The sequence below is a fragment of the Lissotriton helveticus genome, chromosome 10, assembly GCF_964261635.1.
Source record: "Lissotriton helveticus chromosome 10, aLisHel1.1, whole genome shotgun sequence".
NCBI lineage: Eukaryota > Metazoa > Chordata > Amphibia > Caudata > Salamandridae > Lissotriton > Lissotriton helveticus.
The window spans coordinates 883,205,309-883,233,163 of NC_136071.1; the positions used below are offsets into that span (position 1 = coordinate 883,205,309).

Here is a 27,855-nt window from a genome sequence, read left to right on the forward strand (position 1 = left end):
GTTCCCGCTTCGCGAATCGGGAAGCTTCCCGTTAGCTGACCTTGATGCCGCGAAATAGACCGCGAGCCGGTAAACGTTTCTTTACCGCAAGTGCCGCGTTAGAAAACAACATCGTGACGCCTCCCGTCCGCATGACGTTTCACGTTGTCGCGTGATACGTCATATGACGTGCTACGTTAGCGAACTGGTACGCGAAGCGAGTCGCAAAGCGCAGGTTTCTGGAAGCAAACCGGGAGGCCCTGCAAAGCGCTTAACGTAAACACAGCAAGTCATGTGACTTGGTAATAACACTTTTCATTGGTTCATTTCACTTTTGGTTTCCTAATGATGTAAGACTAGGTCATATAATCTAAAATGAACACTTTTGATTGGTTGAGAACTCTTGTTTTTCCCAAATGATGAAAATCCCTCCTTCTTTCCTCACTCTGACTTTCATCATTGTGAGAGAAAGACCCTTTGTGATCACTGAGCAATGGCTTCTTTAGTAGCTTCAGCTGGTGCTTCCCCACCACCTCCACCACATCCAAGGAAGAGTGGACAACCTGCTCAAGTTATAATTCAGCAAGAAGAGGAAGAAGAGGAAGACGAGGAAGAGCAGGAAGAGAGGCAGTTTTTGCCTGAGGAACCCAGGACGTCTCACCGGAAAGAAAACTTCATTTGGCAATTTTTTAAAATTCCCAAAGGTCAGAAAAAAGTAAATGCAAGATACGTAACTTGCCTTATATGTCAAGATAGACTGTCCAGAGGAACCGAGAAAAAATACAGTTTCGGAAACTACACAATGCATCGCCATATGACTAGGTGGCATCCTAACAACTACAGTGCTGCACAGTTTCGGAACGACCTAGATAATCTCCCTATTATGGCCAGAAGATCTGTTGTACCGGAAGTAACGGGACCAGAGGGCAGGGAGATGGTGCCAAATATACAAATGAGATTTGGTGAAGTAAAACACACCTGCGTATTTTGCGATGGATTCATTTGCTACGGAGAAAGAAGCATCACTCTGATCAACAGAGCTATTGACTATCATATGCAAGTTTGTACGAAACGCCCAAAATAATAAATACTTTTTTTTGTTTTGTTGCTCCTGTTGAGCCCTTTACAATGAATCGTTTTCATTGCCCCCTCCAAGAAAAACCCAAAAAAATATAAAACTGTTCAGAAAAATTCAAAAAAAGTAAAAAAATGTTCCGAAAAATAATAAAAAAAATTTAAAACAACAAAAACAATAAAAAAAAAGTTCTTTTCAGAACTACCTCCCCGTTATTAAAAAATTGGTACAATATTTGGAACTGTGCCAACCTCTATTTCTCTTAGTTCGCTTCCCAGTTCGCTCGCCGGTACGCGAACCGGAAGCGAACCAAAAACAGTAAGTATAAGGGAAGGAAACAGACACTTATGTTAAAAGAAAGACAGCTATAGGGGAGTAAACTAGAGATACTATTACCCGTAATCCACTGCTGATGATGTCACATATTACATCATTCATGACATGCTCAGTGACATCATCAGCAGAGGATTGCGGGTTTTTTGGCAACGTGCCTTATCCACGGTTTAATAACGCTGCCTTTTGCTTTATATAAGTTTTCAAATTGTATGAAATATATACCAATAGGTCGTTATGAACCTTTAGGTAGTGCTTTTCTTCATGAGGTCTGGTCGCTTCCATACACATACAGATGTTTCAAAGATGATCAAGAAGTTTATCTGAATGGAGAGGAATGCACTGAGACGCCAGATCATTCACTAATGTGTAGGCACATACAGTTACACGGTTCATGCAACAAACACCGACCAAATATGGCTTGCGTGTTGCAAGGCACGCCAGTTCCTGCTATCATCCCCACGTTCAAGTTGTTGGAAAATGGTAGTTATTTGATGCTCAATAATGAAGATTGTTCTGAGTTAATTAAAAGTATTCCTTTTATCGTAACAGTAAGTGAACGGGTTATTTGCTGCAGAAATGTTCTATTTTCTCCCACACATGAACATAGGGAGTTTTCAATCTGGCCACAAATACCAACCTTGGGAGAGATTTCAACGGCATGGCAAGAATAAGAGCGCTTTTGTCTCAGAGAGAGGTGGCCTTGAGTTCGGCCCGTGAAACTTTCGTGCTTCACATAGCGAACACCCGTACAGAGGTGCAGACCCTTTTCAATTCAGATTTGCCTTTCAATTTCAGCAAGATGGTTCGGACTATCTTTAACGCATCCTCCACAAAGACCCTGGCGCACTTTTTTAAAGTTGTTACCAGTGGTCTCGTGACTTCATTTGAGAAAATCTTTGGAGTCATCCCTGCTTTCTTTCATTCTATTTTCTCCACTCTGCTTCGTGGATTGGCATTTTTACTTGCATTACCAGCGGACGCTCTTGTGCTTTTTTACATTTTTAAATATGGATGTCCCTCCTATGCAACCTCCCACCCTGCAGCTGCTGACACTGTTCCGCAATCGCATGCTAGAATATTATGGCACAATGCCGTTGGCGATATTAAGCACGGCATATGGATTATCTTTTCGATTCTCCTACTTCACCTGTGTCCAGCCTGTATTTCACTGCCTGACCTGTGATTTCGATTGGGCCATTGATTTGTGTCTCTGTGGACCGGTTTCTCCTGACGTCGACTTTAATCAGCTGATGACTCCTATAATTACTCACGAGTTGGTTTGTCCTGGCGAAAGGATTATGGCTGTGGCATTGATGCATGGACTAATTGGTCCCTGGAATTTATTGGCGGCAGCACAGTCTTTCTTGGAACAGAGCTTTCTTGAAAACCCACCGAGCTGTCCTCTGATGGTGATAGAGGATCCGGTGCTGGGAGAGCACGTATGTTCTTTTCCGCTTTTAAATTGGATGGCTGAACTGTTTTCGGATGAAGACTGTGACTTCCTATTGGAGGCTGTTGCAGCTTATTTTGCATACACAGTTATGTCATAGACCTTTTTCATGTTTGATATGCTGAGTACTAGCATTTCATTGACAATTCATTGACTTATTTGTCAAGTTTTTATTATTTACCTTGCCTATTGGCTTAAGACTCGATAAAGTACTTGGCTGTTTTATTTTTCTTTAGCATTAAATTTTCCTAGTTTTTAATGCTTTACCTTGCGGACCGTCCACATATAAACTTGCAATCTGCTCTCATGAGATGGCACTTCTATTATCTTATTCAGTTCGTTTCCGGATCATGGGGAGGTGTCATCTAGGTCCTGGATATCTTTACACCGTGTTAAGTTAGCATGGGCTCATTACCGGTTTAAACGCCATTTTTCCTTTTTTGCAACTTCTGCACACGACACTTAGTTGTTGCTTTAGCTTTCCACCTAGTAGTTCATCGTGGTTTACATGAGAATAATATGTTATTGCTCTACTATCTGCTTTGCTTGTTAAACTATATCTGTACAGCGAGTGCTAAAGTTTCAAGAACAACACGATACAGAATTGTTATGAGGTCTGATCTCCACGACTTCATACTCATAACATAAGTGCAACTTCTGCCAATTCTGGGCATGAGGCGGGTTTTATATTGCTTTGCCGAACACACATACACAACAGTTGATGCGGTTCACATGAAGAGAGAGCTGGTGTATGCTGATGTGATTCCTTCAAATCTAAGACACTAAAGTATGGGCACGCCCTAAACCAACACAAAGAGACCTTCTTAGCAAATAATATAATATGTGTATTAGGGAGGGTGAGATATAAGCAGCCGCGGGCCGTGGAGGGAGTTACGGTGAGGCAGGGAGGCGGGGAGGGGGAGAAGCAGGGTGGAGCCCTCTCTACCCTGCCCCTCCCCCTCCCCGCCTCCCTGCCCCACCGTAACTCCCTCCACGGCCCGCGGCTGCTTATAAGTGTTGCTAACTCCTATTCATTTACAGCATGTTAACATACTGTCACCATTCGCTTTTTATGTACTAGTAACTATGCTGGTAATTTTGCTACTGATAATATGTGTACTTGTATTCTCCACCCTGCTTCTCCCCCTCCCCGCCTCCCTGCCTCACCGTAACTCCCTCCACGGCCCGCGGCTGCTTATAAGTGTTGCTAACTCTTATTCATTTACAGCATGTTAACATACTATCACCATTCGCTTTTTATGTACTAGTAACTATGCTGGTAATTTTGCTACTGATAATATGTGTACTTGTATTATCTAAGATACTACGCCTGAGAAGACGGCATTAGTAAATAAACATTTCAAATACACATGTGTTCTTCTTAACTCCATGTTCTGGTTTCTAAGAAATATATAACGACCGACTGTTCATGAGTTCCACGTATCCTGAGGTACTATAAGTTCATATTCTGGATTGTCTAAACATTGAGAGTTTGTTATATCCAATGTGACACTGTACCTAGCTTGCTAAGGAGTTTTTGATTACTAACGTGAGTTTTGGGACACCCTAATTCGCCGAGGTTCCAATCCTCTGTCCACAGTTCTGTGTGAGAACAGAAACCCTGCGACAGGGGCACCCCCGACCCTTGCTGGAGCTTCATCACACTTGCGATACAACTCCAGCAATGCGCCACCTTTACGGCACAGATACATCACGCATCTGTGCTGTTTTTGCCCCATGATGCGCCGCATTGTAAATGCAGCACACCATAGGTGACGGAACAGCGGCACAGAATGACTAACACATCCCTGGTGATGCGCCAGTCATCATAAATGTATCCCTATGCTTCTTATCTTGTTAGAGATGAACCGCCATATGTATCATCAAAGTTTTTTGCATTTCCTAAATAGCGAACTTTAAGGAATAAATAGCGATTCTTTACCATTCCTAGTTTGCGATTAGCTATTTGCTAATTACAAATTACCCATTCATTTCCTTCATTTCCATAGGGCGGTTGGACTCACTTTTAGCTCGAACGGCTGAATGGATTTCCACGAAACTTGACAAAATTGTAGGGACTGGTAGCCCGATGTGCCTTTGCTATGTCTCAAGATATATGCTCCAGTGGTTTTTACGAAAATTAACTTTGAAAAATATATATTGGGCTACATTGGCCTATATATATGTTGGAGCCCAAATGTAGCCCAATGTAGCCCAATGAAGCCCAATGTAGCCCAATGTAGCCCAAAGATGGCCGCCAGACACACAAAAAAACAAATGTAGCCCAAATATCAGCCAGATGTAGCCCAACTATAGCCCACTGACAGAATGACCAATCAGCTTCGCAAACCTCCGTTACGCGAAGCGGAGCGCTGTTACAGATATATATCTTTTTTTGAACGTTAATTTCTCAAAATCCACTGGAGCACATATATTGAGACCTAGCAAAGGCACATCGGGCTACCAGTCCCTAATATTTTGCCAAGTTTCGTGCAAATCCATTCAGCCGTTCGATTATTATTATTATTTTTTTTTTTGCCCCGCGGGGCCCTTTTAAAACCTCCACATCAAACCTAGGGGGTCAGCGAGGATCTACTATGCCCCCTTATGGTTATTTCCCCCTTTGTTTTGGCCTCCTCTTGTCTCTCGATCCTACCGAGAGACAAGATGGCGGCCGCTACGGACTTTTTGGAATGTTGACAGACGCCAGAGAACCAATCAGCTTCGCTTCACAAAGCTCCGTTGCGCGAAAAGTACGCGTCCTGGGACGCTGCCCGGTCCGCTGTTACAGATATATATCTTTTTTTAAACGTTAATTTCTCAAAATCCACTGGAGCACATATATTGAGACCTACAAAAGGCACATCGGGCTACCAGTCCCTACAATTTTGCCAAGTTTCGTGCAAATCCATTCAGCCGTTCGGGCTAAAAGTGAGGCCAACCGCCCTATGGAAAACTCAATGTTAAAAACACGTTTTGGGACCCCCATTTTTTCTCGGCCCCCCCTTGACGAACCCCCCCCAAATTTTCAAGGGCTGCTCAGAAACAAAATGTGCCATTTTCCTGAAAATTTCAGCCAATTCCGTCCACAAACGCCAAAGTTATTAGACATAGAATTTTCAAAAATCCCATAGAGAAAAAATCCTAACTATATATACCTGCTGGCGACCGCCAGTAGGTAATATATATATATATATATATATATATATATATATATATATATATATATATATATATATATATATAGAGAGAGAGAGAGAGAGAGAGAGAGAGAGAGAGAGAGAGAGAGAGAGAGAGAGAAGAGAGAGAGAGAGAGAGAGAGAGAGAGAGAGAGAGAGAGAGAACGATTTTAAAGAATTTATAGATGGAGAAGAGACGGGCACTACAGGATGAGCAACACGAAAATGGCAAAGCATTTAAGGTATAATAGAATTGTATGATATTTCAATGGATGAAGTGATTTATGTATATGGACTATGTTGGTAATAGTGTCGTTTTGAATTATGCTGGCAGGAGTGCACAGAGTTATGAGCAGTAACTGTAGGTCTTTTCAAGTGTTTGTTATTAATTTTTAAAGGTGGTGGGTTTCTCAAACCTGGACAGAGGTTTGTTTCGCCAAAGCACGACAGACCATTGTTGTAAATTACATTATTTTAGTGTTACATAACCTGGTGGGGCAGTCTCTTCTGGCTCCAGAACCTTTAAAATACATTTTGCAGGGATGCGCCTGCATGTTGTGCTTAAGTGGGGACACACAGACGCACACACACACAGATTAAAAGGACCCTGCCAGCATGGACTGCGACTTTGTGGACTACCGTTGATGGAAATAGGTCTGCTCATAAAGCACAAACTTCACTTGCATACATCTGGATTTGGTCTGCTCGTAATGGCAGAAGCAAATTTGACTATGGCTTGTTGTTGCTCAAATGTTACATGCGTTGCTATGTATTGGAACAATGGCACAGAAAACCGCTTCGGAGCACCATGCTTATGCTATTGGTAAGATTTTTACTCTCCATGACAAATAACAGTGGTATTTGTCATTCGAGGATCTGAATATTTTTCTGAAAAGCTTACATTTTGTAAATACGGACAGATTCACATCTCTTGACCTTAGACATTCTGACTGTGTAATTGGGCACCAAACATTTATGTTTGGAATGATGATCTTTGTAATTAGGCTAGGAGTAGCAAAGTGCGTGCCTCTTGCAAAGCGCGTGCCTCTTGCAAAGCGCATGCCTCTTTCTAAGTTAGAGCCATTAAAACTTCTGCTATAGGGGCTAATAGCACTGAAGTGGCATTGTGACCTTCCCAAGAGTTGAAACATATTGATTTTGATTCTCGGAGCGGCTGTGGAGTAATGGAGTAATAAAGGCACTGAGGCGTTCTCAAAGTAGATAGATTTTCTACTTTCATATTTAAAAAAACCAAACACAGAAAACCAAAAAGCTCAGTTTTACTCACTTACAGTTAACATGTACACGACGGGCAAGATGCTGGTAAATGGAAGAGAAAATGAATGTAAGGGGGGGGAGACAAGCAACAGAAACAAAGGTGAAGGACAGGAGGAGACCAGGGAAGTGGACAGAAAGTGAAATAAAAGGGATAACAAACTGGGGGAGAAACGAGATCAGGAATGTGTAACGGGAGGTGACAAGGGTAGGGGTCCTTGGATGAGATGAAGTAGGGGCTCCAAAGATGCACTAGGGCAGATGCCAGCAGAAGAGGCACGGAGGGGACAAAGGAATGCTGGGTCTCCCTTAAATGAAAAGTAGATCATCCATATTCGATTTGCATACACTAATGAGACTTGCTGTTTAAAGGGAACTGTAAAGAAACAACGGAAATGCATAAAGGAAGTCTATTAGCACTTCTCAAAGCTTTCCTCCACGAATCTTGATACTTATTTGGGGAAATTCTTAAGATTTCGTCTCATAAGGAGCAGATTACTTACTTTGAGGTATTTTCCTTGTCTTCTTGTAGCTGAGACGCCAGCTTCTGTTTAAGTTCTCTCTCAGTTTCCAGAAGTTCCAAAAGATTCTTAAGAAAAAGTAAATATGACCTCATATGTGGATGTTAATTAAACGAAGGCAAAATCACAAAAAATTGTTAAGGAATCACAATGTATCAAGATAGTTGACAAAAACAACCTATGATATAGACATGGATGCATATATATGTATTCTCCGAGTCCATGTTACAGTTAAAACCTCACTAAAAGCAGGTTGAGAACACAAAAACTGAAGAAAAAAAAGTTAATGATTTGGACGATCTATGAAAAATTAATACTTCACTGTAAACCTTCATCATATTCCTATCAATAGGTATATTCCCACATGGGCAACAGAAGTCATTGACACACTGCAGTCTGTACAGATTCTTTGAATTTACAATTGCCCAGCTTCATGCAGATTATGATCCTATATTTTTTGTGTGCTCTTTTACAGTACCATGGCATGGATGAACAAATTACTGAGCTTCAGTAACTATCTGGTAGAGATCATCTATCAGCAGATTCCTTACCTTAGGTGGCAGACTGGATCTGGAAAATCTTGAGCAGTACCCGTGCGGGCCGGTAGGTGGCATCAAATGGCTCAAAGCCTGTGGGGTCTGCGCCGGATGTAACGTTTGGTGCCTATTTACTGGCTTCTTTTCGTGAATATTTCAGCACCAGAAGCACAGAGCCACCTCAGAACAATTTACCATTGTGCAAATATCTAATAAGGGTCTATAGCATGCAAAATCACGAACATTTACTCTGGGCAACACCGTACAGTCTGATATGTGCCAGAGGACCGCACCGAAGCAGTGGCATTAACAAGGAGACAGATTAGGGCGGAGAATTATGGGGATGGGGAGAAAAGAGCACACATTATCCAAAGATTTCTAGAAAATGATTTATTTCAAATCTTTATTGTACATTTTAGGACCTGTAAGTTATAACACCAAAACAAGATACAGAATATTTTGTTAATTTTAACTGCCTGCAGCCCCACCCACACTCACTGACCCTGCCCTACTGCAATCATGATCACTTTACTTACCTTGTTTTATTCACCTCTGCTGTCCTCTCAGCTAAGCCAGGGACGCATATGAGCAGGGATGGCTAGCTAAAAGTACAAGCTGAACTTGCCGACAAAACTAAGCCCACAACCAGAAAACCATGAACGGCAAGCCTATGCAACATCGCTTTTTATAGCTTTTCTGATTCTGGGCTTTGTTGCTAGAGCAATTTCAAATTGTTCTATGAGCAGGGCAGCCTTGCTCTTAAAACAAGGTGAACTGGGAGGATGTGCCCAGCGGGGACAGGAGGTGGCCCACAGGGCATGCAGGTGCAAGTAATTCACACCATTCAGTATCGTACTGTCGAAAGTACCGCCCCCGAGCGGGCGCTTCCTTTTATTTACCCTGCAGGCCACGCCTGGCCTGCGGATGACGTGCGGCGGTCCTGAGACAAAAGGACCGCTAACCATTACATCCCTTCCCAACTCAGTCCTTGAAAATAAACAGTTCAAACAGTTTGTGTGATGCACACACCGTTTCGGGGTACCTGTACAACGTGCAGTGGCGTTGGTCGTGCATCATCAGCAAGTCTTGCAGGGGTTGGTTCGGGCGAGGATTTGGTCGCAGGTTGTACCCCTCAGGATAGGTTTGCAGACGCGTGCTGTCGGGGGGTCGTGCTGTTCGGAGGCAGGCCTGGTGATGGCGAGGTGGTAGCCTCCGGTATTCCCCTGCCTCCGTCGCTCCCTGATCCTCCGCTTGGGTCTTCGTGTGCTGTGATGGTCGGGCCAACTGGTTGATTCTCGAGGGGTCCAGTCGGTCGTTCAGCAGGGATTTCCTTGAATCATGGGATGTTTCGGGAAACTTCTAAATTTCCTCTCCGTGCAGTCACCATGGTTCCGTTGTGGGCAGTGACCGTCCAGGCCCTGGGCTCGTAGTTAGTTCTGAACTTTCCCCCTGGTCGACGGTCCTTGAGGAGGACGGTGGTCCCAGTTCGGAGTGTCCGTGGTGCGGCATGGCGGCGGAGGCTTACTCATTGGTTCCGACTGGTTCTCCGGTCTTCTGTTTCCTCAGCTTCGAGAGGCAGTGACACCCATCCTGGACATGTGGGGAGAAGGTCTCTTCTGGGGCCGTGGAGCATCAGCGACCAGGGGCTCCTCTATGTGGTGCAGTGGGGGGTGCTCCTGTACTCTCTCAGGAATTCGTGAAGCTGCTTCTCTGGGTCGACCACCGCTATGCGGAACATCTTGTTTAACGTGTGCATAAACCGTTCAACATCGCCGTTGGCTTGTGGCCATTGAGAAGTGACTCGCCGTTGATGTATTCCTCGCTGTTCTAGGAATGTGGCGAATTCTGCTCCTTGAAACAGTGGCCCATTGTCACTGCGGATCTTGTGGGGAAACCCAAACATGGCAAACACTTTTTCCAGGATGGGGTCCATGTGGTTAAAGGCGGTGGACACAACCGGCTCCACTGTGGGGTACGTTGAGAAGGCATCTACCAGCACTGACATGTGTTTCCCTCCAGGGAAGCTCCCGAAGTCTACACTCACTTTGGACCATGGGGCAGTGCATGCTCCTTCGGTAATCACCGGAGTCGGTCTTTCTACGGCGCTCGTCAGTTGGCACGGCGGACAGTGATGGACAAAATCCTCGACCATTTTCTCTAGTTCCGGGAACCAAGCCTTTTCTCTCATCCGTGCTTTCATCTTTGTTACCCCTGATGGCCTCCATGAGCTAATTGGGTTGCGCGGTGCTTTAGTGCTTGAGGTATTACTAGCCTCGATCCTGTTCATAGGATTCCGTCCCCCGTGGCGCTGAGTTTGTTCCTTATACGCCATATCTTCGCAAGGTTTTCTCGATCTTCCGGGGCACTGGAGTTGGCTTGGCGGAGGTAATCCGTCCACGACCATTCTTGGAAGGCTTGTAGAGTTCTGGCGTACACTGCGTCGGTGGCGGCTGCTTCTTTGATGTCGTCCAGGGTCATGGTTTGGGGGCAGGCAGCCATTGATACCAGGTGTACGTAGTGTTCTGCACTTTCGGTGTCTTCCGGTATCTTTTGCGGGAAGGGGTGCCTCGACAGGAAATCAGCGGGGTTTTTGGCTCCCGGACGGTATACCACCTCCATCTCGTATGGCTGTAGCTGGACTGCCCATTGCTCAATTCGGGGAACGGGCTGAGGCGCAGTTCCTTTGAAGAGAGGAACGAGGGGCTGGTGGTCAGTGACCATGGTGAACGGCTGCCCCGTTAAGCATAGATGAAAATGACTAGAGGCCAATTTTATGGCTAATGCTTCCCGCTCGTTCTGAGCGTATTTTGTTTCGTTGGGCGTGAGTGACTTGCTGGCGAATGCCAGGGCTGACCATTGTCCGGGTTCATGTTCTTGGGCCAAATGCTCCTAGTCCTACTGGGTTTGCATCAACGAGCACCTCAGTTTTATTCATTGGATAGAAGTACGCCAGCGTGGCTTCTTCCAGGAGTGCATCTTTTAATTCTCGAAACGCCTCTTCCTCTTTCTGACCCCATTGCCACTTGGTGTCCGTACTGGTAAGGGTCCTGAGCGGCTCTGCCCGGGTAGCTAGTCCTGGGATGAATCTCCTGCAGTACGAGCCATTCCCAGAAAACTTCTCACTTCAGTTGGCGTTGTCGGGGCGTGGGTGTTCTTGATGGCATGTGACTTCCTTGGGTCCACTTGGATGCCTTCCTGATTGAACACATACCCGAAGAATTCAAGAGATGGTTAGAAGAATTGACACTTGTCTCTATGCAGCGTTGCCCCGTGCTCGCTGAGACGTTTTAAGGTATTGCGGAGGTGTCTGTGCTGGTCAGCTGCGGTTGCTGAGTGGATCAGTATATTGTCGCTGACGTTCAACACTCCTGGTAATCCTGACAGCATCTCCTGTATCGTGTTATGGAATACTTCAGCTGCTGAGGATATCCCGAAGTCGAGCTTTTTGTATCTTCCTAGCCCTAGGTGGGTGCTGAAAGTTGTGATGTAAAGGCTTTCTTCCGACAAAGGAAGCTGGTGGTATCCTGTATTCAAATCGATCTTCGAAAACCACTTGGACCCGTTGACGTCTGCAATTATGTCATCCATCGTTGGTAGGATGTGATGTTCCCTTCTGATGGCTTTGTTCGGTAGTCTCATATCGATGCAGAGGCGTATGGCTCCCGGCTGCTTCGGTTTTTCCACGATGACCATCGGGGACACCGACGGCGTTGGTCCAGACACCTTCTCGATGACGCCTTGCTCTTCCAGGGTTTCTAGTTCCTTTTCCACCAGTGGCTTTGGATGGAATGGTACTCTTCTGTGTCGTAAAGCAACTGGGGCAAACGTCTTGTCAATGTGTAATTTGATGGGATCACACTTGATGCATTCAAGTCCTTGGAATAGCTCCGGGAACTGGCCAAGTAGTTCCTCTACTTGGTGGGTTTGGATTCTCCTGGCAAACGAGCCGAGGCCCAAGTCCTCTGCCGTGTGGGCTGCTCAATAGGGTGTCTGCTTCTCGGTCGATAACGAGAATCATTGCCGTGACATCCAGGTCATCTGCTTTAATGGGGACCGAAATCTTCCCTTTTAACGGAAGAGGTGTGTCCGCCCGTATGCGTATATCCTGGTCTTGGACGGGGTCACTAGTGGGCATGGTCGTAGGCGTAGATATTGTTGGAGGCCCATTACATTCGCTGTCGCTCCGGTGTCAATGACTGTTTTTATCATGGTTCCTGCCACATGGATCATGCACGTTGGCTGGGGCGTACGGCGTCACTCAAGCTCACGTGCGAAAGAAATCAGGTACACTTCATCATCTTCTTCCGAGGAGTCTTCGACTGGCCCTGGGTACCTTCGGCCTTTTCTTTGGGCATTTTCGGATGAAGCTGCCTCTGTCACCGACAGTTGTCGTACCGCCCGTGTTAGGGGTCTTTGGTTTCGGTAATCGCAGCCTCTGTCTTGTCTTCGGCACACAGTGGCAAAGTGGTTGGGTATGCCACAATTGGTACAGGTTTTCCCGTGTGCAGGACAGTCTTTTGCTGCGTGTGGCTCGTGGCCGCAGCATCCACATCTCGGCTTGGATGTTTCCAGCTTTGGTTTCCTGAAGGAGTCTCCCTTCGGCCTGGTCCTGAGGGCATCTGCCCGCTCCGTCTTGATGGCATCTGACCGTCCCTGGGGCTTCAAAGTACCTGGTCCATCTCGTTCGCTCTAGCTGCCGACAGGTCGTGCAACCTTGCCAGTATCAACATGTCTTCGAGCGCGATCTTCGGTTGGCGTAAGATGAGGCCTCTCAGTGTCTTGCCTCGGCATCCCTGGATGAGCTGCCCCCTGATCTCTTTTGGTTGGTCATCTTCGGGGCACTTGCTGGTGAGTTCGCGTAACCGGGCGCAGAATGTGTCCATGGACTCCCCTTCCCTCTGGCGGGCTTGACGCAGCTTGAACCGTTCAAAATCAGGGTTCAGTTGGGGATCAAAATGGGCATCTAGCGCGGTCACCGCTGCGTTGTAGTCAGTGGCTGCTCCTGTGTTAGGCAGGTGTTTAAAAAGTTTAAAGATTTAATCGCCAGCATAGTGCAGCAGCAACAACCTCTTCACCGCTTCGTCATTCTCACGGGTCGCGACAAAGTAATTGCTTAGGCGCTCAATCCATATCTTTCATCTGGGGGATGCAGTCGCGGGATCCTCCAATTCGCTGAATGGCGGTAACACCCCTGAGGTCGCGTGTTGGAAGGGGGGGTGGCCGGTTGCTGCAGCATGATCGTTGTCCCCCATGGGGGTCTGGGGTGAAAAGAGCTGGGCTGGCGAAGAGCTGGTGGGGGTGAGTCCGCAGAAGTTGCGACGCAGAGGAACAGCGTAGTGGTCCAAAATTGTTGGGCTGAGTGAGAGCAGACAAGTCCACTGGTAGGCCCTACAGGTGAGGTGGTGCGTGTGCACGTGGAGGTGCAGCTCTTAGGGCTGAGCATTTGCAGGCAGCCCGCTGTGATTGCGCGGCAGGAGAAGAGATGGAGAGGCGCCTGGTAGTGCAAGAGTCTTCCTTCTGGAGCTGGGAGCAGTGGCGCGGCAGGGTGCACTCATCCGATAAAGAGGTGCGCACGTGTGTGCGAGGCGTCGCGGTCGGCGGATCTGCAGCCGCAACCGAAGATCAGTGAGCCCGTCAGCAGCGGCAGGCGGCAGAGATAGCGAGCGAGGGTTACGGCCCTCCTCGTTGCCAGTGTGAGGATGCACCCAGCAGGGACAGGAGGGGGCCCACAGGGCATGCAGGTGCTGGTGTTGGCACAAGCAATTCACACCACACAGTATCATACTGCCGGAATAACAACCCCCGAAGGGGTGTTTCCTTTTTGTTTACCCCGCAGGCGACGCCAGGCCTGCGGATGACGTGCGGTGGTCCTGAGAGAGGACTGCTAACCATTACACTAACGGGCCATACTTTGAGTACCACTGGCCTACAGGGACCTTTTTAGGTAAGAAAAACAGTTAGTAGAACGAGAGGGTTGGGAAGGAATCTGCAGCTAGATAGGGTCTCTACCAGATAAGGCACTACCCAAAGTTACTCACCTCAGAATAGATACCATAGTAATACTTCCCCAGAAGTGGGTCTGCGAATTGGTAGAGCTCATAAAGTCCAGGCGGGCCAAATGGGCAAGGTGCCAATCACAACGGACTTGACTGTCCAGGAAGTAGCGTTCGATACACGCGTGCAAGGATGTCCATGTAGCAACCTAACAGAAGTCTAAGACAGGAACTCCACAAGCTAGTGCAGTAGTCGCAGCGTGGCTCCGGTGGAATGAGTCCGCTAGAACTTAGGGAGTTGCTTCTTGGCAAATTCGAAGCAGATCTTTAAGCCAAATACAATCCATCTGGAGATTGTGTGTTTCTACACTGGTTTTCCCTTCTTTGCTCCAGTGAACCCAACAAAGAGCTGATCGTTCATCCATTGTTCTCGGGTGCGATCATTATAAAATGACAATACCCTTTTTGGATCCAAGTGTTGTAGTCTTTTCTTCTCCTGCTTAGAGGTGTGAGGCAGAACACAAAGGGTCAGCAGCGTGATGCTTTGGCAAACATGGAAAGGTGTTGCCACCCTAGGCTGAAAAGAGCACAGGTTCAGAGAACCAGTTTGTATGGGAAGAAGCTAGTATACAAAGGGTGAAATGAAAGAGCTCGTCGGTCGCGGACTCTCCTGGCAGATGTGATGGCCACCAAGAAGACTGTCTGGATTGGCAGAAGTCTTGGGGATCAGTTATGCAGGAGTTTAAAGGGGGAACACATCAAGAAGGTTAAGACCAATTTAAGGTTCCAATGGGGCATAACAAAAGGTTTGGGAAGAAACATATGTTGAGGACCTTTCAGGCAAAGTGTCACAACGTGTGACAATTGGGCAGAGATGGTCTGGCAACTGCAAGAAAGCAAAGATGGCTGAAAGATACCCCTTAACTGTGTTCATAGCAAGTCAATTCCAGACTAAGGACAAAACAAACAACCATCCAGGCAAGGGTGCAGAAAGTGGGTCAACATGTTTTTCAGTGCACCACGCCACAAACTTGTCCAAGCATCAGGCACGTTCGGTTTTTGGTGTTCGATGCCGGGGAAGGAGTGATATTGTCAGAAAGGGAGCGAGGTCACCTACCACACGTAAACATAAAGCCTCTGTGCCTGAGCACATTCACAAAGGATTTGACACTCGTTTTTGTGCCCCTGGATAAGCTGGGGCCAGGATAGGAAGGCAGAAAATTCTAAGCACCTCTTGAAACATCTCCTAATTTAAAGCTGGCACCAAGGATAAATAATGGACCCTCAAGCCCAACTCTGCAGTACACCTCTGGGCCTCTGGAAGACTCTGAGGGACTGCTGTGCTGCTCTACGGCAAGAAGGACTGCTACTCTGCTGCCAGAGTGAGAAGGGATGGACCTGAATCTTCAACCCAAGAACACATAGTGACTCCAAGGGATAGTAAGCTGGCCTCCTGATTGGAGCTAGCTTCTAGGATACAAAAGGCTCCATGCACCTTCAACACAGCACCTGGAATGTCTGCTGTGAGTCCTGGCCCCATGTGGTGCCACTCCAGTCCTGGACACTTTGAAAGCGGGCCTGAAGGTACTCTGCCAGCCCATCTGTGGTCCTTTGGCCAGAACAGACGGTGCATGACGCATCTCCTTGAAGCTCCATATCGGAACAATTAAAATCGCATATATCTAGTTCTACTGATTGAATTTTTGTCGTTTTGGTCTCAAATGTATTATTACATTTGTTCTGGGTTTTTTTAAATGGTGTGGTATTTTTCTTGTGTTGTGTTTTCACTTTATTACGGTTTAAAGTGCTGCATAAACACTAGTTTACACTCAGTTAAGCCTGACTGCTTTGTCCCAAGCTGCCAGAGGGTTGAGCATAGGTTAATTTGGGGTTTGCTTATCACTTCAACCTGACAGGAATTGTGGTTGCTGCTCGAGTATGGTTTCGCCCCCCTCAACCAGTACCCCAATTTCCCACAGTAACCCATAACACTTTTTGATGGTACTCAGTTTGACTAAAGGTAGCTGAAAACCCTGTAGATCACACTCGATGTAAGTATTGGGACAGTAAAATGCTAAGCCACCTTGCTGACAACACAGTTTATTCACCAGAATCACAAACCGCCTCACATTTAACCTGCGTTTACATTTTAAGCCTGTATGCATAGAAACCTGATGGCTTTGCGTTTCATATAACTTACACAAAACAAGTCCCAAATTGCCAGCTTACTGACTGCCCAGGGCAGGCGGAAGAGAAAGCAGCTTTTTCCGCATTGTCAGGCGAAGCAATCAGATGATGATGATGCATGCCCTCATTGCAGGGATCATTCTTTTGTTCCTGTGCTTGCAGCAACCCAAAGAGTTGTTCCATGATCTGTCTGGACAGCAGTAGGATTGTGGAATGTAATGCTAGGTGAAAGATGGCAAACCTGGGCCTAAGATGTTATCGGAGGCTCCTAAGCCAAAGAAATAAGATTTTTCCTATGATGGATATTCCTGCCAGTACCATACATTAGTGGCCAATTCTAAGTGAAGGGTGCATCACAATGTGCTCATTTTCTTATTAAATATACATTCTTGGCCCCTTTGCTTCCAGTTTCCCCCTGACTTTTGGTCCTTGCAGCTAGAAATTTCTACGGTATTCTTCCGGAATTTGGCCTGGCTTCTTTCTCCTTCGTGTTACCCAAGAGGAGGTTGGTGCTTTGCTATTCTCAATTTATGATCTTCAATCAAGATGATTAATACTGCCAAGGAGGTCCCAATCCCCCCATTCCCCCCCCGCAAGTTTGTGGGTTTTTCCTTCCCATCTCGGACCTTCCTAGAGGCTAGTGAGCTGTCGCCAATTCTTTGGCAATATTAGCAGCTGCTACTGGTTGCAGCAGTATTTGGGAGCTACAAAGACAATAGTAAATAAGCAGTGACAGATACAATTGCTTCATTCAACTACTTGCTAAAATTGTCTGGGTGCTCAAAAGCACAATACGATGGTGTAAAACATGTGAAGAGCTTGGTTGGATCTCTGAGGACATTCTTGCATTCAACATGGCAAATGAGATTGTTGAGCATGAAGGAGGATTGAGTCAGCATAAATGCAAACTTTTGGTTTGATCACGGAGTGCTACTTTCAGTGAGCTGCTGTGAACAGCAAGCAGGCAAGACTAAAAGTATCACAATTCTTTTGTAGCTAAAAATAATGTACAGTTGGCATGACGGGGAGAGTGCCATATTCAGATTGTTCTCGCCGTAGTGCCATAGAGCTAGGGTGCCTGCCGGAGTCTACCAGAAGATTTGTACAGGAAGGGTACCCTTCTGTACAAAATACTATAGCTAGACAAATTAAAACCTTTTCGAAAATATGTATGTGCTGCACACGTGCAAGGTCATAAAAGCAAGGAGAAATGAAAACCTTTCTCCTAATGCCTGCTTTTCAGTGTTCATTTTGGGGGCTTAACCCAGTCTACTTATGACACACAAGGCGGTACACCTTAACTCACCCGGCTACCTCACTCAGAAGTTGACAATCTCTGGCGGCTCTAGAAGCACTAGAGGCACAAACAATCTTTTGCTGAAGCCTCGAAGATTTCGGAAGGAAAAAAACTATAAACACTTCTTCTCAGGAATGGCACCCAGAATCTGGAACTCACTCCCTCCTGAAATCAGGCTCATCTCCTCCACTATATGTTTTAAGAAAGAAGTAAAAGCTATCCTCATGGCTAAATACACCTGAACTATTATTTCGGACTCTTAAAGAATCTGCACAGATCTGTACTACTTGTTCGACCCCTTTGCTTATTTGTATTACTTGTATTATTGCCTTACATGATTAGCTTTGACCCCATCTATTTGTATTGTTAGCTCTACTGATTTACCTGCTTGACTATGCTTCCTCATGTACCCTCTCTTTGTAAAGCGCTCTGATATCTGCAAAGATCTTGTTCGCGCTATATAAAACGTTCAAATAAATAAATAAATAAATTCTTAAAGGAGTGAAAGCATCAACCTTGCTCTACAGACACAAAGAATCCAGACACACATGCAACAGACATTTCAGCTTGGCAGTCTGGTCAAATCTTTTTCTAGAGGAGCCCTAATGGGTGTCAAAACAAATCAGTGTAATGGCACAAAAGAACAAGCAAAGTACTTACACTTGAAAGGGGATGAACATGTCAATGGCAATATCTGAACAGAAAATAGGCAGCATTTCTGGGTATTCATCTTACGTCCTACAGCTGGTCACATCAGCATGAGGCTTTTCAACCGAAAATCAACCAAGTATATGCCACCAATCAAGGTTTTCAGCTGGGGAGTGATTGCTGGGGGCCATTGGTGGGGAGGAGCAGGTAACACAAAGTCAAGTGAGAGCTTATGGCTCTGTGCACTTGCATGCTGTAGAACTGAAGTCAATATTCAATGGCTATGCAATGCACACTATTTACAATAGGCACTAATATCCGATACAAAAAGGCAAAATCTAAGAGAATACGTTGTAGGTTAGGTTTGGTTGCAAACAAGGACACGGGCTGAACTAAATCAAATAGGAGTGGTGGTTGATCCACACAGGTTGTAACCAGATTTTACCACCAGGACCACTTAAAATAATTATCTGGGCAAGTCATAGACCTGCACTCCCTGCAATAGGAGTACTGCTTAGTCTGTATCAAAATCCATTTGAAAGTGAAGTGCATTTTTCTGGTTGAGAAGACAGAAGTCAAGACCAAAAGGTAATTTCTGCAAATTCTGGCAAATAGGACAACCTTGTGGAGCACCACTGGAGACAAATGGGCTTGAAATAAAATTTAAAATGTCTGGAGTCCCTGTTAAGGGGTTATCAAAAGGAGACAGGGAAGCAGGGTAGACAACTTAGACACCAATTAAAATTAACTGAATGTTCGAAAATCATTTTGAATAAAGCAGCTCTAATTCACATGATAAAGATATATTTTTCTTATCCAATGTCCACAGCGCCATTACAAGCTGGCTACACCATTACCTAATCAGTGTTTCACACAGCTGCAATGCTTGAAGTTAAGTAAGAAGTTAAAGAAAGCTTCCTTACGCTGAGTTCAGTTTTCAGAGTGTCGCCTTCTTGGTTTGTGGCCAGTAATTGTTGCTTCAGTTGATCAGTCTCAAACTTCATTACCTCTTCCAAATTATCATATGCATCTTGGAGAGATCTTTTTTCTTCTAGGATGGTTTCATGCTCTAGCCTGTAACATTGAGGAATATATCTCAAAAACAAGAAAGCATGTATGTCCACAGGAAGACGACGGACTAGCTAGCTACCTATAGTCCACGTTCTCCTCTAGGGAATCGTCATTATAGTCATAAGCACAGAATTGTGGAGCCTTTTACAGACAGATGTGCAATAGGCTTTTAATTTAAAAAAAAAAAACTTTTTGAAACAAAGTACTTTTGAAAGCCTGTATTTTACCACGTAAGCTTATTTTAATTTATAAAAGAACAAGTTACTTACCTTCGGTAATGCTTTTTCTGGTGGATACAGTGTCTGCCTGTGGATTCCTCACCTTATGAATATCCCCTGCGCCAGCATTCTGCAGAAACTTTTTCCTAGCTCTCCACGCCGACGAGGTCGTCACACTGCTATGGCTCCGCACGTGGCTCCACATGACGTCACTGGAGCCATAAGAGGGCCACGTCGGCGTGATGAAGTCAGTTCCACTGATTTTTTTCCATGCCTCCGAGACGAACAGGTGGAATGACCATAGAGACATTGCATACATAGTACACAGTTTTAAAACAAATACACACAGTGTAAAGTGAAATGGGAAAGCAACAGAAAGCAAACATTTCCTATAAGCCTACACAAAGGCAAACAGAGGCAATACAAAATGACAATATGAAACAACCATATTAACCAATACCTCTTAAGGTATAAACGGATGGCCAACGGGGAGGCGGGTGGGTCAGTGAGTAATCCACAGGCAGATACTGTATCCACCAGAAAAAGCGTTACCGAAGGTAAGTAACTTGTTCTTCTGATGGATACATCTGCCTGTGGATTCCTCACCTTATGACTAGAATCCCACAGTAGTTCAACCCCCGGAGGAGGGTGTCCACCCTTCTATACCAAAAAAGTCTTGCGAAACAGAGCGCGCAAAATGGCCAGCCCTCCTCACCTCGGAATCTAAGCAGTAATGCTTTGCGACAGTGTGGAGGGAGGCCCAAGTTGCGGCCCTACAGATGTCCAACACAGGAACACCTCTGGACAAGGCAGAAGTAGATGATTTAGTCCTGGTGGAATGAGCTCTAATACCTTCAGGAGGCTCCTTACTAGCCAGAGCGTAGCAGATCTTGATGCACAAGATGATCCACCTGGATAAAGTGCACTTGTGCACCGCCTTGCTCTTCATGCGTCCAACGTAGCCCACAAAGAGCTGATCGTCCAGTCACAAGTCCTTCATTCAATCCAGATAGAAACTAAGCGCCTTCTTATGATACAAGCGGTGAAGCCTCTCCTCCTCCTTGGAAGGGTGAGGGGGAGTATAAAATGTAGGGAGGTTAATGTACTGCCCTAGATGGAAGGGAGTTACCACCTTAGGCAGAAAAGCAGCCATGGTCCTGAGAACCAACCTTTCAGCATGAATAGTCAGAAACGGAGGCTTAGAACTCAAAGCCTGAAGCTCACCCACCCTCCTGGTCGAGGCAATAGCCACAAGGAAGACCGTTTTGAATGACAGCAGTCTCAAAGGACAACTATGCATAGGTTCAAATGGGGAACCCATTAAGAAAGTTAAAACTAGATTCAAATCCCACTGGGGCATAATGAAGGGAGTGGAAGGAAACATTAGTAAGGCCCTTAATAAACCTTTAAACAATCGGAGATTTAGAAAGAGACGCTGATCAAGCAAACAAAGAAATGCTGATAAAGCCGACAAATAACCTTTAACAGTAGCCACAGTACAACCCTGCTGGGCCAAATGCAGCGAAAAACAAACATCATCAGAAAGATGAGCTTTTAACAAATCTTGACCACCTGTAGGAGTAAATAGACTTGGTGGAGTGTCGCCTGGCCGATAAAATAACATCCACTCCGTCCGGCGGAAGAGAGAAAGAATTCAGGTTGCCCGTTCAATCTCCAGGAATGAAGGTGCAGGCTGTGGAGGTGGGGGTGTAGAACCTGCCCCTCCGACTGCGGGAGGTCTACCCTGAGAGGGAGACGGAGCGGAGGGTGCGACGAAAGGTATTGTTGTTGAATTGTTGAAGGTGAAGGAGGTCTGTGTACGACACCCTTCTTGGCCAATCCGGGGCAAACAATAGAACTTGGGCCCGGTCTTGGCGAATCTTCCTCAGAACCCGAGGAATCAAGGGTATGGGCGCGAAGACATAAAGGAGTTGTGTGCTCCAACTCAACTGAAACGCGCCCCCCAACGCTCCCTGCTTCAGAAACTGGAGACTGCAGAATGACGGGCAGTGCGGGTTCGAGAGTGGCAAACAGGTCCACCCGAGGAGTTCCCAACGTCCGGAAGATGTGTCGAACTACCTCCGGATGAAGCCTCCACTCGTGGTCGGCAGAGAACTGCCGACTGAGACTGTCCGCACGCATGTTCAGCACCCCGGCCAGATCATTTGCCATCAAGCAAATACGATGGTCCTGAGCCCAGGACCAGAGCCGCAACGCCTCTTTACAGATTTGGTACGACCCTACTCCTCCCTGCTTGTTGATGTACCATATCGCAGCAGTGTTGTCCATCAGGACTTGAACCGACTGACCGTGAAGGGAAGGGAGAAAGGTCGTGAGCGCCAAACATATCGCCCGCAATTCAAGAAGATTGATATGAAGCAATCTTTCCTCTGGAGCACAAAGACCCTTAATCTTCAGATCCCCCAGATGAGCACCCTACCCTGGGGTAGAGGCATCCGTTATCACTGTGGCCACCGATGGAGGAAGATGAAAGGGCTTTCCTTGAGACAGATTGCCCTCCACGTTCCACCAAGACAGATCCGCTGCAGCTTCTCTGGAGATCCTGACTGACTCCCTGAGATCTCTGTTGTGCTGATACCACTGCCTGCGGAGACACCACTGGATCGCACTCATGTGCCAGCGTGCATGGTTGTCCAACAGAATGCAGGAAGTGAACAGACCGAGCAGGCGAAGGACCTTCAGAACTGGAACAACCGCTCCATTCTGAAACAAAGGGATCATTTCCTGAATGTCGATAATCCTTTGTGGTGGAGGAAAAGCTCTACACACAGTGGTATCTAGTACTGCCCCTATAAATAGGTTGCACTGAGAGGGCACCAGGTGAGATTTGGGCACATTTATCGAAAAATCCAATTTGAACAACAGCTGGGTTGTTACCTGCAGATGACGACGCACCATCTCTGGCGACTCTGCCTTCAACAGCTAGTCGTCCAGGTAAGGGAAAACTGGGATCCCCGACCTTCTGAGATGGGCAGCCACCACTGCCATCACCTTGGTGAAGTAGTAAGACCAAACGGAAGGACCACAAACTGGTAATGTTGAGAACCAACCGTAAAGCAGAGATCCATCCTGTGCGACTTCAGGATTGGGATGTGAAAATAGGCATCCTGCAAGTCGATGGACACCATCCAGTCCTCCTGTTACAGCGTCTGAAGAACCTGCGCTAGGGTCAGCATCTTGAACCTCTCCTGCTTGAGAAACCGATTCAAGATTCTGAGATCCAGGATGGGTCGTAACCTGCCATCCTTCTTGGGAATCAGGAAATACCGGTAGTAGCATCCCTGACACCTTTTCTGCTCCAGAACCAACTCTATTGCACCCTTTTGTAACAGCACAAGAACCTCCTTCTGAAGAAGAAGTAAATGGTCCTCTGTGCATACCCCTTGGCAAGGAGGGTAAGGAGGATGGAATTTCCTGAAGGGAAGGGCGTACCCATTTTCTACCAGATCTAAAACCCAAAGGTCCGAAGTGACCAATTTCCAATCCTGTAGAAAATGGGTAAGTCGGCCTCCCACAGGACCTGCATGATTAAGGTTGGCGGATGTAGGGATGCTTTCCTGCATTACCGGGAGGGGTGGGAGAGGTGGAGGAGGAGGAGGAGGAGGAGGAGGAAGGCTGAAGACCCGCTCCACGAAGGCGACCTCTGCCTTTACCCGTGTAAGACTTGTACAAGGGGTTTTGTTGCTGTTGCTGCTGCTGTGGCTGACGGAAACCATGAAAGGAAGACTTTCCGAAGCCACAGTATCTTCTATAGCCATAACCCTTTGCCTGAGTCTGCAGACCTAAGGATTTCGCTGTGGCCTTACTGCCCTTTGCAGAGCAAAATCAGCTTTTTCTCCAAAAAGTCTAGACCTTACCCGTGCATGCCTTCTCGTACCAATGGATGAGCCCATCACCCTAGTAACCGAATCTGCTGTGTCCAGGCCAGACTGGATGACTTGGCGAGCCGCAGCCTGAGAGTCTGCCAGTACCTCACTGAAATTTCCCCAATCTTCCTCAGACAACTTTGGAAGAAGCTGTTTGGCAGAGTCCATAAGGGCATGAATGTATCTACACAACAAACAGGTAGAATTGGTGGACTTCAAAGCCATACTCGCCGAAGAGAAGACCTGCTTTGCAGATTTTTCCAATTTCCTGGAGTCCCTGTCAACAGGAACCTGCAGAAAGGTGCCCATGGACTGCTTAGAACATGAAGCCTGCACCACCAAACTCTCAGGCGAAGGATGAGACGAAAGGAACACAGGATCCCCTGGAGCAGGCCTGTCCCTTCTGGACACCGACCTTGAAACTGCAGGAGCAGAAAGAGGATTGCGTCACACATCAAAGATTGGCTCAGTCAAGGCATCATTGAACGGCAAGAGTGGTTCAACCACAGATGACGGAGAATGAAGCACCTCTGTGAGCAAATTTGGCTTATACTCAGCCATGGGAAGCTGAAGATCCAAGAGCTCTGCAGCCTTCCTTATCACAGTATGTTAAGGTGCAACTTCCTTCGAAGGGAAAGCTTTCTGTGAAGCAAAGTCCCACTCTGGGGAGGTGTCAAGTCCACTTGCCTCACAGAGACCCTCAAACATATCCTCAGTATCATAAATTTCACCTTCCTCCATCTCCTCAGCCTAGTACTGCTCTTCCTCTATCAACCTCTGCGCTTCTCTCCTCGAGTGCATCTTCGGTTGAGTGCAACATGCACCGTTGATGGTTCCGGGAGAGGCGTCGAAGGAGGATCCGGAGCAGGAACCGGCGCCAAACGAATCAGAGAAGAAGGTTCACCGGATGGAGCCGGGGACTGCACATACGGCGTCGACATCTTCAGAGCCGGAAACTGCCAGGACGGCGGCGTCGGCATGATGGGTGCCTGAGGCTATTGGTGAGGCACACCCAAATTAAATGCCAGAGGACCCACGGCACCAGAAGGGTATGAGGCTGGGGTAAATAAATAATTAATTACCGGTTCTATTTTTCAGGATACTCTAATAACAGATAGCTCAATAAATAAGAGTCAAGATACGAGGTAGCTGAAGTTGACAGGCTTTAATTAAGCATAAAAGGACAGGAACAGGACAGCCTGCATGGGAATAGGATGGCAGCTGCCGGGGGCAGGATCTGGGAGCATAAGGGTAACTTTTAATAACAGTGCACAATATTTATAGTTAAACAAATACATTGTATTCAGTACAGTAGGCGTAGCAGTAGGCGGAGTTTGTAGCAGTCGCGAAAGATAAGGCATAAAGTGGGTGTAACAAGAGGTGTGTACAGGGCGTATACATAGACATGTGATGTAAACGTAACAGAATATGTCATAAATGGGGCGGAAACATGGAGGGGGCTACCTGAGCAGCTGGGACCTTTAACCTAGTGGTGCGCGCAAACTGACAATGACGTGTTACCAGGAGGACTGGGGGCTATGACTTCTGTGCTAGAAGAGGAGACGAAAGTCTGGAGTGTCAGAGCGACATGTACTCAGGCTTATCTGGTATCTGGTGTTTAGAGAACATGTTGATAGAATCCAAAAGTTATCAGGGCAAAGGCTAACAGACATTAAGACTGGTGCATGCATAATTCTACATGTAGTGTGTGTGCGAGGAATATTCTATGAATATTAATACAGTATTTCTCTTACATGAAGACATAAAGGCTAGACCATGACGGAAACTATTGATGTGATTCAGTAGCTTAGGAATGCAGAGAAGGAGGGCTGGACTGATAACTAGAATCATAACATACTCTTGGCAGACTGGGAGGCAGAGCCAGGCCGAGCTGGGCACTGCGAGGCATAAAAGTAAGCTAAGGGTCAGGGATACAGGTGGGGGCTGTATCGCTCCTCGGAGAGGGTTCAGGGGACAGGAGCTGAATCTGAGTCCGGGCCCTTTTGAGGCCTAGGAACGGGGATAATTCAATGAATTAACGTGCACACTGTAAAACGTGGCAACGTAGGTTTACATAGGCCTGATATTCGTTGTTTTCACGAGGACTGGGAACTGGCATACTAGAGATGGACACAACTGTAATTGCGTCTTTAATCGATCAGAGGGGAATACATGCATATCGATCATGCACATATAACATAATATGGGGAACACGTAGGCACATACAACATGGCAAAATTTACTTTTCCACATTCCCTCCTTGTGTCCTACGTTTCCATCAGGAAACATCTATATTCATGATACCATCTATCATTTCATATAGCATCATTTGTTCGTCTCGAATTGTCTTGGAACGGGACTTAGGACTAGGAATACAAGAGGTAGCACAAATGCCGCAAATCGCAGGGCCACATTGTATACAGAGGCAGCAACTGAATATGATCATTACTGCAATACCTAGAAATGACAATACTTTCCATCCCCAGGCAGATATGATACTCCAGAGCCAACCGGACCATGTCCAGGTGCCTGGATTCTGGTGTAACTGATGGGCAATTTTATGAAGTCTGGTTATAGCTGAATAAACAGACGGCGCGTTATTAGGAATGAAAATGCAGCAACTAGATCCGATGCTCTACATGCTCCTCCTCTATCGGCCAGTATGACGTCAAGAACGAGATGATTTTGGAGCACGACAAATCTCATAGCAGATTGCTCTTCGGTTAAGTTACCTAGAGCAGAAGTAGTCTCATTCACTACTGCTTCAAGGGTTCTGGTTAGTCTACGTATTAACTTACTATTCTGGACAGGTCCTATAAAGAAGAAGAAACCTTTATTAAAGTCTTGATACTGTTCTAGAGTAGTTTCAGTTTGATCGACAATTGGGGACTCAATCTCCCGTCTATGTCTGACGTGTACTAGATGTGTGTTTCTGTGATAATCAGATGGGGCTAGAAAAACTGGTGGCAGTAGGAAGGCAATGTAACAGGTTCCATCCCAATCGAGGGGCAGACGAACATATGCGGTCTGACCACAAACAAAATAAGAATGACGTGAGGTTTTGAAAATAGATTTCCCACTGTCACTATACTCGACAATAGTAGTACAATCACTATGTCCTACATGTGCGGAACCATTCTTTCTGACACATAATTCGCCTTTGACTGGTAGTACTGAAATAGCAGGCAAGTCTGGAGTAGTATCGGACTGAACAGTCAGGACCATAAAATTCGAAGAATAATTACCTAAATTATATACTTCATTTTCTAGATCTAACCCTGTTCTATGGGGGAGAAGGTCTCCCCCATAGAACAGGGTTAGATCTAGAAAATGAAGTATATAATTTAGGTAATTATTCTTCGAATTTTATGGTCCTGACTGTCTGGGAAACATGTTCTATTCAGAAGGGACATATCATTTGAAGATGACGTTAACATGGACCATGCTCCACACGAACCATTATGTGAAAACGGATAAGGAAAGAGTGGCAGAACTCCCTTCGGTGTCTGGAAAGGGGGGAGTCGACCACACACCCAACAATTAGTAGCATTGCTGGTCTGGTGTGAATAATGTAACATTCTGATGAATGTATTGTTGCGCATAGCAAGACGATAAGATAACTCGTGAGGAGGCAGATCACTAAATGTGTGCTCTACTGTAGCATTAGAAAACTTATTTACATGAGAAATTGGAAAACATAAATGCAATGCATAACTTGTGCAGGTAACCATCAAACTTAAAAACAATAAGAAACTTAGAAAAACGATACATCGGATAGAGTTTTGACTAACTCTCTCACTATGGGGGTCTATCTCATACATGTCAGATACCTGTCTAACCGTTTCACCCGAGAGGGACTTAGACAATTAAACTGGCTGACTTATTTTACTAGACCGGAGCTTCAATTTATACTCCTGCTGTGGAGTTTTCTCTAACAGAGGAACTTTCAGTTCAGGATTTAGATCAATATCTGGTTTCAGGCAGTCTTTAGAAATGGAACAGTCTTTAGAAGTGTCCTTTAAAAATGTCTTTTTCCGGACTCCATGGAATTTCTTTACATGGGACAGATGGACCCAACCCTTGCGGCCTTCCAACTTCACGGCCGTACGGGTGGTCAGGAGGACAAGTCGCGGCTCCTTCCAACGAGGCTCCAGCGGACTTGAACGATCAAAGTTCCTGACCAGTACTAGGTCACCTGGGATG

At 46.1% G+C, this 27,855-nt stretch overlaps 1 protein-coding gene across 3 annotated transcripts in view; it reads right to left on the reverse strand.

Annotated features, from left to right (window-relative positions):
- KIF15 (kinesin family member 15) overlaps positions 1-27,855 on the reverse strand; it is a 927,215-nt gene that overhangs the window by 454,060 nt on the left and 445,300 nt on the right. For all 3 annotated transcript variants that reach the window (XM_078663524.1, XM_078663523.1, XM_078663522.1), the window contains exons 21-22: positions 19,400-19,550; positions 7,798-7,883 (exon numbers count right to left, since the gene is read on the reverse strand). In XM_078663524.1, the coding sequence (XP_078519650.1) occupies positions 7,798-7,883; positions 19,400-19,550 (237 nt within the window). The remainder of the gene's footprint in view (positions 1-7,797; positions 7,884-19,399; positions 19,551-27,855) is intronic.